This window comes from Lontra canadensis, unplaced genomic scaffold (genome assembly GCF_010015895.1).
Source record: "Lontra canadensis isolate GAN:19392208 unplaced genomic scaffold, GSC_riverotter_1.0 scaffold18, whole genome shotgun sequence".
In the NCBI taxonomy this organism is placed as follows: domain Eukaryota; kingdom Metazoa; phylum Chordata; class Mammalia; order Carnivora; family Mustelidae; genus Lontra; species Lontra canadensis.
The window spans coordinates 11,351,882-11,364,906 of NW_022631012.1; the positions used below are offsets into that span (position 1 = coordinate 11,351,882).

At 33.2% G+C, this 13,025-nt stretch overlaps 1 protein-coding gene across 1 annotated transcript in view; it reads right to left on the reverse strand.

Annotated features, from left to right (window-relative positions):
* Positions 1 to 13,025, reverse strand: part of NBEAL1 (neurobeachin like 1) — a 187,229-nt gene that overhangs the window by 122,288 nt on the left and 51,916 nt on the right. The window contains exons 8-10 of the mRNA XM_032860042.1: positions 10,818 to 10,903; positions 6,999 to 7,305; positions 5,479 to 5,585 (exon numbers count right to left, since the gene is read on the reverse strand). Coding sequence (XP_032715933.1) covers positions 5,479 to 5,585; positions 6,999 to 7,305; positions 10,818 to 10,903 — 500 coding nt within the window. The remainder of the gene's footprint in view (positions 1 to 5,478; positions 5,586 to 6,998; positions 7,306 to 10,817; positions 10,904 to 13,025) is intronic.

Consider the following 13,025-nt stretch of genomic DNA (forward strand, 5'->3'; position numbering starts at 1 on the left):
CAGAGAGGCAGGCAGAGAGAGAGATTGGAGGAAGCATGCTCCCCGCTGAGCAGAGAGCCCCATGCGGGGCTCGATCCCAGACCCTGGGATCATGACCCGAGCCGAAGGCAGAGGCTTTAACCCACTGAGCCACCCAGGCGCCCCAGTAACTGTATTTCTAAACATCTACCTAAAAGTGGTCAAAAACTCAAATGAAGATTTTAGAACCAAGATGCTCACTTCAGCTTTATTTACAATAACATAAAGAAACCACCCAAATATCATTAAATAGTGAGACAGTTAAATAAATTATGATTCAACCATACACTGAAAGGGAAGTCCTTAAACTTTTTGGCCTCAGGACCACTTAATAGTCTTAAAAATTATTGAGAACCCCAAAGAACTTCTGTTTACATGGGGTTACATCTCTTAATATTTACCATATGAGAAATGAAAATCAAGACATTTAAATAATATTTGTTTAGTCATTCAAAAACAATAAACCTATTATATGATGACATAACACATCTTTATAAAAAAACCCTTTATTTTTTAATAAATTACATTAGTGAGAATGGTACTGCTTTTACATTTCTGCAATCTCTTTAAAAAGTCTGACTTGATAGAAGACAGATGAATTCTAATACCTACTTTGCATTCAGACTGTTACGATGATGTTGTTTTGATTCAAGTTTATGAAAAAAATCTAGCCTCAAACTGAAATATTAAGATTAGACTATAGATTCCCTAAAATGATCTTGGGGACCCCATACTTTGAGAAATGCTGGGTTGAAATATTTGCAGTCATTAAAAACAATGTTTTTGAAAAATATATGGGAAAGACTCGTGATATAATACATTTAAAAGCAGAATACAGAAATATTCACTGGTATTCCAATTTTGTAAAGAAAAGTATATCCTTGGAAAAGGTGCCTGGGTGGCTCAGTCGTTAAGTGTCTGCCTTTGGCTCAGGTCATGATTCCAGGGTCCTGGGATCAAGCCCTCTGTTGGACTCCCAGCTTAGCGAGAAACCTTCTTCTCCCTCTCCTGTTTCTTCTATTCCCTCCCTCGCTGTCTCTCTCTCTAGGTCAAATAAATAAATAAAATCTAAAAAAAAAAAAGGGGGGGGAAGAATATATATGGAAATATTGTTATGGGTATTTTGCCACAGTTTTAAAATTTAAATATTTATATATACAGACATGTTTTATTAAAAGATTAAGAAAATATGTTTTTGATTTCATTTTTCCTCCATTAAAATCTATTATTAACCATTGCTCTAGAACTTTAAAAAAATAAAAAGAAACTTGTTCAAATAAGGCAATGTGTATGAATCCAGGCAAGTACAACTCCCAAAATCAACCTTTCAACTATACCATTCTATGTATCCACTCCCAACATTCTTTTTCACAAAGCATCCCTTAGGTGCTCCTTTCATAAATTCTCATTCCTACTAAGACTGCCTTAATGATAAATTTTTTCTTGTAGTTGATTTTTAGGGGTAGATGTGGAGAAGAAAAGGAAGAATGTGAAGAAAACAAATTAAGGAATGTAAACAAGACAACAGTATCAATAGCTTTCCAGAATCTTATGACTCAAGTCCTCAAAAAAAACTTTACATATTTAGAATACATTGCAATGTCTGTATTTTTAAAAAACTGATTAAAACTCTAAGCAGAAATTGCACTACTGGGTATTTACCCTAAAGATACAAACGTAGTTATCTGAAGGGGCACGTGCACCCAAATGTTTATAGCAGCAATGTCCACAATAGCCAAACTATGGAAAGAACCTAGATGTCCATCAACAGATGAATGGATAAAAAAGATGTGGTATACATATACAATGGAATACTATGCAGCCATCAAAAGAAATGAAATCTCGCCATTTGCGACGACGTGGATGGAACTAGAGAGTACTATGCTTAGCGAAATAAGTCAATCAGAGAAAGACAACTATCATATGATCTCCCTGATATGAGGAAGTGGAGATGCAACATGGAGGGTTTGGGGGATAGGAAAAGAATAAATGAAACAAGATGGGATCAGGAGGGAGACAAACCATAAGAGACTCTTAATGTCACAAAACAAACTGAGGGTTGCGGGGGGTGGGGGGGGTGGGAGGGAGAGGGTGGTGGGGTTATGGACATTGGGAAGGGTATGTGATATGGTAAGTGCTGTGAAGTGTGTAAACCTGGCGATTCACAGACCTGTACCCCTGGGGCTAATAATACACTATATGTTTATTTAAAAAAAAAAAAAACAACTTTAGCAGAGTGCTAAAGTAAATGTTATGGTTTTGAATTCTTCTCTTTGCTACTAGAAATTTGCTGTTATTTTCTTCTCATTACTCCAAATATCCTTGGAAAGCTTCTAAAAATAATTTTACAATAATTCAAAGCATATCCTCCTTCCAAAATACAATATGGTGACACAAAATAACTCTCAAATGTTTAACATTCATCATAGCTATCAAGAAAGTTAAATGTATGATTCCACTGAATTATATTCTAAGTACTTCACAGTATGATGAAACTCATTTTGACAAGCCAAAGGTCCTCACATAAATACTTAAGGAAATTAATGTATAAACTGGCTGGTGAATCTCATAAAAAACAAAGCATAGAAACTACAGCAGTCAGCCTAAAGTTTTCCTTGTAATTCACAAAATGTTTGTTTAATAAGCAACTAAAGTTGACAATGTTTCCTCTGGGTCTGAATATTTAAACAACAGTTGTCTTGATTCTATTCTGTATTACTATGTAAAACAAGAATCCATTTTTATATATTTAAGAATCCTATTAACCTATCCCTATCAAGTGTATTCATCAATAAAACCTGTACTCCTCCTATATTTAATACACAGAAAACATTTTTCTATTGATCTTAAGTACCAGTACAACAAAACTACTACAACCAGTGAACCCAGGGTCAGAATACCTGGGTAAGAAATCCTGCCTCCATCATGAAACATATTAACCTTGTGCTAATCATTTAATCTCTTAGGACATATTTCTTCATTTGTATAATGAAAGGGCTGGACAATTTATTTCATAGGTTCTTCCATGTTGTTAGGACTCCATAACTATAATGGTTAGTGATGAGTTTATAGTGATACTTACTAGAATATCCTGCCTAGGACACTACCTGCAGCAGGGAAGGTTGGGGATGGTCCCAAAGCCTAGCCTTCCCCTCTGAAATGGGTTTCTACTCTAGCATTTCCTGGCTCAAAACAAAATGTGGTAAGTGCTATCAAATAATTAAATTTTAAAACACAAGGACTGTCAGCAAGTCTCTTGATCTAAATTACAAGAAACTCTGGCCTATATAACAGTAGAAAGAGTAAATATTAGCTCAACATCATGACTGCTATGCTAAAAAGCTTAGTACTTTTTAAAAAGATATTGTTGACCATGATATGACATTTTAAAAAATACCTGAGTTTCATATATTGAAGAAAAACACTAATCAATTTTAGCAGAACTACATTTTATCCTAGTGATTTACCCTTCTACAATGTGTGACTGGCAGGTTCTCTTATACATGGGAGGTTTTGTCTAGATGAAGTTGCCTTTGTAACTGATATATTTTTTTTTTAAGAACAAACAAAAGGTTTTATAAAGTTTTCTTATGCTGTTTTCATCTCCCTAGGATTTCTTTCCTAAGAACAAGTTTAAGGGATGGGGGAGGCTTGTTCACTCTCTAGTGGTAGTTTAGTACTTATAATTGAGTCTATAAATGTTCATCACAATTTACATCATCAATATATATTCCTTATTTTTAAAATGTTATTTCTTAACTTTTCACTGAAAGCTAAGCAACATAGTGACATAAATGCTTTCATGGATCTCTCTCCTAACAGTGTGGGAAAATTTGAGGGGCTGATATTAAAATCCTCCTTTTGGGATATCTGCACAAAATCAGGATGAAACCCTAGTTTCTCAGCACAGATTCCATGAAAAGAATACCTCAAACAGGAAAGTAAAAGCTCTTTGAAGTAGTTCCATTTTCAAAGACTTTTCAAGAAGCACTCTAGAAAATTTCTGATACCATCTTGAAATTTATGAAAATATAATAATCAGATATTAATTATTACATACTCACAAATCTGCTACAAGTATAAACTAGTAAAAAAGAAAAATAATAGCAAATTGGCAGTATATACCAAGAACACTAACAGTATTTCTATTTTCTTACTTTTCCATAATCCCCAATTATTTAAAAATTGTTTCTATACAATGTTCCCTAACTTTAAAAAAGCACATTATGCCCTTTGACCTAGAAATTCTACTAGAAATAGAATTCTAGTCAATGAACTTAAAGGAGTTCTGTAACAGCAAAAAAGTTGGAAATTAAGTTGAGTATCTGCCATAGGAAATAGGTACATTATGGCACATCTACTTAATATTATATAGGTATTTAAATCATACAGAGGAAAATGCAAACAAAATCATCTTACATGAAACAAAAACACAAAATTATATACATCAAATGCTCACACCAAATTTTAACAATGTACAACAAAAGACTTTAAAACTCAACAACAAAAACAACCCAATTTAAAAAGGCACAAAGAACTTGCATAGTCATTTCTCCAAAGAACATATACAAATAGCCAATAAGCATATGAAAAGATGCTCAGTATAACTAATCATTAAGGGAAAATCAAAATCACAATGAGATACCATTTCATACCCATTAGAATTAGAGATCATCAAAAAGAAGAAAATAACTGTCAAGGAGAGTGTAAAAAATTATAACCCTTGTGCATTGTTCACAGGAACGTAAAATGGCACAACCACTGTGGAGAACAGTAAGGTGGTTCCTCAAAATACTAAAAATTTAATTACTATATGATCCAGCAATCTCACTTCTGGAATATATCCAAAAGAACAAAAGCAGGGACTTAAAGAGATACGGGTATATTCAGGATCACAGCAGCATTATCCACAATAGCCAAAAGGTGTAATCAATACAAGAGTCCATCAACACATGACTAGGTAAACAAAATGTGGTATGTAGACACAGTGGAATATTGTTCAGCCTAAAAAAAGAAAATTCTGCAATATTCCACAACATGGATGAATCTTGAGGCCATAATGCTAAGGGAAATAAGTCAGTCACAAAAATACAAATACTATATGACTCTACTTACATGAGGTATTTAGAGTAACCAAAAATCATAGAGGCAGAAAGTTTAATGGTGGTTGCCAGGGGTTGGGGAGAGGGGAGAATGTGGAATTGTTTAATGGGTATAGAGTTTTAGTTCCATAAGACATAGAGAGTTATAGAGAATGGAAGGTGGTGATAGCTGCACAACAATGTGAATGCATTCAGTACCACTGATTAATACACTTAAACATAGTTAAGATGGTAAATTTTATGTGTATTTCACCATAATCAAAAAAAGAAAATTACTAATAATATGTTTAAATTTGAATTAGAGCATAAACAAAATAATAGCTTTTTAAAGTGAAAGACAACAATAATAGAAAAATACCTTGCAATTCTGCAGCAGTCGTATGAGATGTTCAAAGCAATTACTATTAAGAAAAATGGCCTGAAGAACAGGCCTATCGGTGCAATCTAACATGGCTGTGATGGTATCTAGGAAAATAAAAACAAAATCATCCATTTATATAGTGGAAAATTTGGGATCACAGAAACATTTCCCTCTGGCCATATTTTTAATTTAGGCTTTTCAGTGACAAACAGATATAAAATGAGTTAGGAAGAAATAGGGATGGAGATTGGAAAAAAAAACTACTTATTACTTGTTAAGAAAAATGAATATTTTTATAGTTTACTATTAAAAATATGTTTTTCTATGTAAGAGTGACATATATTTCCCAAAGATTACAGTTATTCTTCCACTATAATGCTCAAGTATAACTAACTGTGGTTTCCAACTCGCTATTAATAAGCAACACCTAGTTAGTTATATTCTGCAACAGTGTCATTTATACAGTATAAAATCAGCATGTGGCCAGAAAATAAGACTTAGGGATTCAACCCATTTATGATGATGGTTTGCTCTTGTTTCCTACTGAACAGATACCCTCATTCAGAAATCAAGGGATAACTGGCATAAGTAATACAATAGTCCTTAATAAATGAGAAGTCCATTCAATATAGACTCAAACTTTCTTAGAAAGTTATAATACAATTATAAAACACGTTTTATAAAAGAACAGAAACTAAATAAAAGGAATCTTATTTTCTTACAGAAACAAAGTCTCTTGTTGTGCACTGATCAAGTTTCACCAAGATTTTGATGTCCAATATTTTTAAGTTGGACACCACACACACCCTCATACAACCATGTTTTTAAGTCTCTAGAGCTGTACAATAAACCATTAATGTCAGTTATGTCTAGGTTGTAGGATATAAAAAACTTCTTACTTATCCAAATTTCCTAGTACAGCTGTAATGAAAATATTTTATTTCTATAAAAAGACACTCTCAATTAATAATATTGTACTATCAATCTAACAGGGGAATGAAATAAGAAATCACATATACTGATGAAAGCGCTTACAGAGAAAAACCAACAAAACAAAGAGAGGGCAGAGAAACAAGACACACATACATAGAGGCTCTGAGAAAAACCAAATAGAGGCCCTCTGAAGAAAGGACAGATGTTAAAGTGACATCTACAGAGATTTATAGAAGGACACTTAATATTGCCGTATGTTACTCTTGCCATAGGTTAGACAACGCAAATGCCATCTCCTGGAAACTTACCTTTCCTAGAATTTGAAAATAATAGCTGACTTTCTTTTTAACAGTGATGCTTTTACTGGAATACACTTTCAAAAAACAACAGAGGCTCAATTTTGTTAAAGCAAAGATGCTATAAACAAACCGATTCCATGTTAATTATTTTAAAGTCATAATCTAAAGTTACATAATAGCTGAATTAAACAATCCATACTTCTATATGACAGCCCTGAATTTCAAATAAGTCTAAAAAACAGACTCCGAGAAAACGGAGTATAAGAAATTTTATGTAATACTTACTCAACATTTTGATCTGCAGAGCTATGAACCGGCTTTCCCACTGTCTGGATCTCCTTTGATTAGGTAAAGCTGAATGATCTGAATTTAGCAATTTAAAATAGTTCTCCAAAATAGTGCTGGTTTCCACCTGACGTTGATCAGAGCTGCTAGTGAGAAGGATATGTACCACTTCTGTAAGGCACTTCAGAGTAAGTTCGATCTTCCTCCCCACTTCTTCAGGATTTCCATCCTCCCAGGAATCACAATCTGCCAAAACTCTCATAAGAACTTCCAATGTGGCTGGAGAAATTGCTTGCAAAGCATTCCTCTGAAACATGAAAGATAATAAACGTGAAACCCAACCAAACTGAAGTTCTGTATGTTTGTAAAAATAAAGTTTAATAAATCTGCAGACTTTCTTTTCTTTTTTAAAGGATTTTATTTGACAGAGAGACAGCGAGAGAGGGAACTCAAGCAGGGGGAGTGGGAGAAGCAGAAGCAGGCTTCCCGCTGAGCAGGGAGCCTGATGTGGGGCTCGATCCCAGGACCCCGGGATCATGACCCAAGCTAAAGGCAGATGCTTAATGAATGAGCCACCCAGGAGACCCTGCAGACTTTTTCTTTTAATAAATCAACATAAAAAATTTTAAGCACATACCTGATAGACATTGCTAGTTTTTATGCATATTAAGTTTTCATTTCCTTGCTAGATTACTAGATTTTCATTTTTATTCAGGTAGCAATCTGCCTACATAGAAAACTTGTTTACCACCCTCCCTTACAGCTTGGAGCAGCCATGCATCATAGTTCTGGTCAAGAATATATGCCAGTAGACTATGAAGGAAATATAACTTTACAGATAAAAACAGAAGGACCCTTTGCTCTTGGCCTTTTCATCTTTTGCCTGCCTGGAATGCAGATACCATGTTTGGAGCCACCTTTAAGTCATGAAGAAACAAATCCAAGAATTAAAGTAATAGGCTAAAGAGAGCAGAAGAGGAATGTGAAAGGACTTAGTCCTTGCCGATGCCATGGAGCCGCTATACCAGCCCAGAACTGCCTATGCCTACATCTAGATTTCTAATGTAAACAAAAAAACAAAAAACAAAACCAAACAAAATCCTCAATTTGGCTAAGCTCCCTAGGGTTTTATGTTGGTTATAGCAAATTCATCCCAAATGACATAGAGATAGAAGAGGACTGGCTTGACTCTGGTTCTACAAACATATTTCTGAAATTCTAAATAACTGGTAGCTATTCAAGGTGATCCATTAAACTTGGAAATAATATATATTGCCTAAAACTGTTAAAATGATATAGAATGAATCCAAACATAATGATGCAAAATCATCTGAAAGTAACAGCACTTAGGCCATTAGAGCTTGTTTTTATCAATATAATAAATAATACCAGTAACAAGGGCTACAATGGAAGAAACTGTCAACAGAGCACCCAAACATCCATTTTCCTCCGCTTCCTTATTAAAAGAATCCCTGATGTTTTGGTGGATAGGAGACTAGCAGAAATAAAGATTACATTTCCTAACCTCCCTTGTTGCCAAGGAGGCTGAGGAAGCAAGTTTTGTTTTTTTTGTTTTTTTTAAATCGAAGTTATTATATGGACGTATTTCCCTTTTTCACAGTTATCTCATGGAGTTTGGCAAATGAGATTAAAAAAAGATGAGTGTCAGCTTTTTAGCATCTCCTTTAAAGATAATTGGCATGTGCCATTTGTCTCCCTCCTCATCTCCCCCTCCATTTTTGTGCCCAAAGTGCAAATGCAAATGGTTAGAACTCTAGAAGCTAATCATGTAGCAAAAGAAATAATAACAAATTGACATTCAGAAGGAACCTGGATCCTCTGAAGATCCCAGAGCCACCAGACTAACTCTGGACTACTTACTGCTACTTTTATTTTTTTATGAAGGAAAAAGGTAAAACTTCTCACTTAAGCTGTTATAGTTTTAGTATTTACTGCTAATTATGGGAATCACAAATCTGATAGATCTGTGACTTACTTAGGGCTTACAAGCACTTTACATATATCATGTGTCATTTGGTCCGTATGACTATCTTGTAATTGTTAACTGTTTTCTTATTATAAAGAAACTAAAACACATGTAAATCGTTTATCCAAGGTCACACAACGAGAGACAGACATGGGATTCAAACCTCTGTCAGTCTGTCTCTAAAGCTTATCCTCTTAACAATGCGAAACAACACATATGTCAACAGTAAGTCCAGGCATGATGCTTAGAAAAGGGAGACCAGTCACAGGACTTCAATCTTCCGGCCCTTTATGAGTGAAAGGACTTAGTCCTTGCCGATACCATTCAATTTTCCTGCCGTTTACACCTTTAAATATTCAATTCATCTAAATATCTCTCTAAATATCCCTGCACTTACTCTATACTCAATAAATAAACTCCTGACCTCAAAATAGCTACAAGTACAGCTATAACACCTGATTATAAGGATTTTGAGTATTTTTACTATATAAAATAATAAATTGGCCTTCAAGTACCTACTTGATTTCTGTGTGAGTTTTAATTACTGGAGGTCTCTTGATTTCTATGTGAGTTTTCATTACGGGAGGTCTCTCAAGGCTTGATAACCCCTGGGCACTAACAAAAACAAGTCTCTGTGTGTTCAAAATGGTAACGGGATCCAACCAGCTTCTCCACTAGTCAAAAACACGTCATTTCCAATTTTATTCATGTATACTTATTAATTCTTATTTTTAGTAGCAGAGAAATGATGGAAATGGGTAGATACTGATGCAAAAGAAGATTATCAGCTAATAAAGGAAGGTGACAAAGCAAACAAACTGAAAAATAAGATTCTAGTCATGATCCCCCTCACAAAAAAAGACTCTTCTACTAGAGTGAAGAGGAAAAGGAAAGGTAGGCTACTAGGAAACCCAAATAGTATTATTAGCAATATCTGAAACTTTGTTAACCAAAAGAAATCCTATATATTTTCATATTTTATAGTTGTTGCAATGTCTTGAAACATCATGTTTGTCTTTTTTTTGAAATCACATTTATTACTAGACTTGCTGCTCTATCTCTTTTGTGTGTTACAAAAACACATTACTATGTTACACATTTATTTTAATATTTTAGTAACTGCATTTTAGCATAACTAGTTTCTTTTCCAATCTTATGTATTTTATTGCATGTATTTGAAATAGTCCAACAAGGGGCTTTATGCAGGACAAAAGGTGTTAGAAACTTCTGATCTGAACTATGTACTTAAAGAAAACATAGAGGATGTTCTTTCTGAACTATAATCCTATTTCAACTAGTACTTATACTCAAAGTTTACCACAGACAACTTTTAAGATACTCACCTTCAAAAATAAAGAAGTAAGTATTACTAGAATTTCTTTCTTGTGAGTAATAAAAAGCTGGTTGGGTTTGTTGAAAAAAAAAAAAGCACATAAACCTTGTATATATGCATTTAGAAATTACATAGAAGAGTGGTTAACTCATATATACTTAATTTTGAGTTTGATTTCATCATGTGGAGTAACAAGGGGTGATTTTATTTATTTAAGGTAAGAACTAGTAGCTGAAAGTCAACACAACGAAGAACTTACAATAAAAAAATTGTTAAATATGGTTATTTATGTAGTAATTTTATTGTTAGTGCTAATATTATTAGGTTTTTAAAGAAGTTTTAAATAAAAGATTAGTTTTAAACAAGCTATAAACTTGGAAAAATATCTGTGTGGTTGATGAAATTATAAAAGAACAAAGAATACATTAAATAATCCATGGAAAACTTTTTGTACTGTTAACTATTTTTTTTAAATATTAACTTTCAACACTTTCCTCACCTGCCCACCGGCCACAATGGCTCCAAAGAGGTGCAATAAGCAACACTTGAGACTTTCCTTGAGATGTTCACTTTCCTGAAAACACTCTGTGAATATAATACACAAAACAAATAAGACTTCTCTTTCACAGTATGACTTATCTCTAAGGAATGTCTGACACTGAAACATTAAAAACTATTAAAAGGCTAAAAATGTTTAAAAGGCAAGGCTGATACGCATTTTCTCATAATAAAGGAAAAGAGAAACCATCTACCAGGTAGTAGTTTAGATTAGTTATGTTATCTCATTTAATTCTCATAATACTCCATGTGAGGATGTTTTGCCCTTATTTATAAATGAGCAAGTGAAAGGTCTTAAAGTTACAGAGCTGCTAAGTGACAAGGCTAGAAGCTAACTGAAATCTGACATTAAATTAGATGTGTTTTTTTGCTACTACTACTTCCTCTTATTAGTATAATTGACAATAATTATTCAACTATAAAATTGGAATAATTGGATGAAAAGATTTCCTGGGTTTACTCCAAGGCAAACATTCTAAAGTTCTGGTACCAAAAATAACCTTTCTTTTAATATTATAAAGTATTTTATTGTTTTCAAAAGGTTATACATGCACATGACAAAGAATAATTAAAACAGCATAAAACAACTGTGACCAAAAGTAAGTCTCCCCCAAACCTATTCCTCAATATACCATGTTCCCCACACCTTAAAAAAAAAAGTATACATATACCACTGCATCATGTTTTCTGTTTTTAACACTAATATATACTGGGTATCTTTACATATATATCTTCCTTATTCATTTTTATGACCAATAAAATGATGTACCTTAATTTACTTAACCAATTCTCTACTAATAAACATTTATGATTTTCCTCTTCATTTTGATAGTCTAATAACCCAGTAATGAATATTTTTTGTATATATCATAGACAAGGTGTTAACAACAGAATTATTTCAATTTTATACATAATAAACATTACCAAAAACAAACCGCTTTGAGGTAAATATACTGACAGAAGTCTACATTTAAAAAATTAAATGATTCCAGCTATGCTGGAATAACTGTCACTATACATGGCTTCCTCCTAGAAATAACTAGAAAATTAGACAATATATGTAGAAATTAATGCACTCTAGAAATTTTCCTTCTCTCAAGAGAAACAAAGTAAGCTCAATGATTATCTCAGCTTCCTGTTGTACATATGTTCGGAACAACTGCACAGAAAAGGGAAAACCTAAAGGAAGATGACTATTTGTTGAGTTAGGAGGCAGATGAAACGTTTGAGAAGGCCTAGGCAAGCAGTGCAGGAGTGGAAGGTATAAAGAGAAAGCACTCCAGAAATATTAGTAGGACTCACTTTGAGTCAAAGTATCAATCCTTTTTGATACTGTGAAATCCCACAAGGCAGGAAAAAACCTAGCAAGAAGTTTTAAGCTGAGTAACTGTGAGATTCTACACAGAGCTGCAAGAAGACAGAGTTCTAATCAGCCTCAGGAGACACATAGAAAATATGTAAAGGATATAAAAAGATAAACCATGTAAACGTTAATCATAAGAATGCTGGAGGGGCTATATTAGTATCTGACAAAGCAGGCAAGAAATATTATCAAGGTAAGGCAAGGAATATTGCTACGGGTAAAAAGGGAAATGTCATTATTAAAGATAGGAAATGAAAATGAAACTCACCTTTTAAAAAATCTACAATAGTTTATTTTAAAGACTTCACATTTCTAAGTACCTTTGATAACTTCTTTGGGATAAACTATCAAAATATGTGCACAATCTATATTCTGCAAACTATAAAATATTGATTGAAGAAATAAGTAACAAATAATGAGATTATCAGATTCATGCACTGGAAGTCTCAATATTCTCAAGATGTCAATTCTCCTAAAATGGTTCCTAGATGCAATACAATCCCAAACAAATATATCAGCAGGCGTTTTTGTAAAAAATATTTAAAAACTAAAATGCATATAAAAATGTATTTTTATACATTTTTTGTATTTTTTATACATTTTTATGTATTTTTATACATTAAAAAATATTTAAAAACTAAAATGCATATAAAAATGTAAAGGGTCCAGAACAGCCAAAAAATTTTTGAAGAAAAACAAAGTTAGAGGACTTAATGATTTCAAGATTTAGCATAAAGTCACAACAATCAATGTACTGTGGTAATATCATAAGGGCAGCTATGTGGA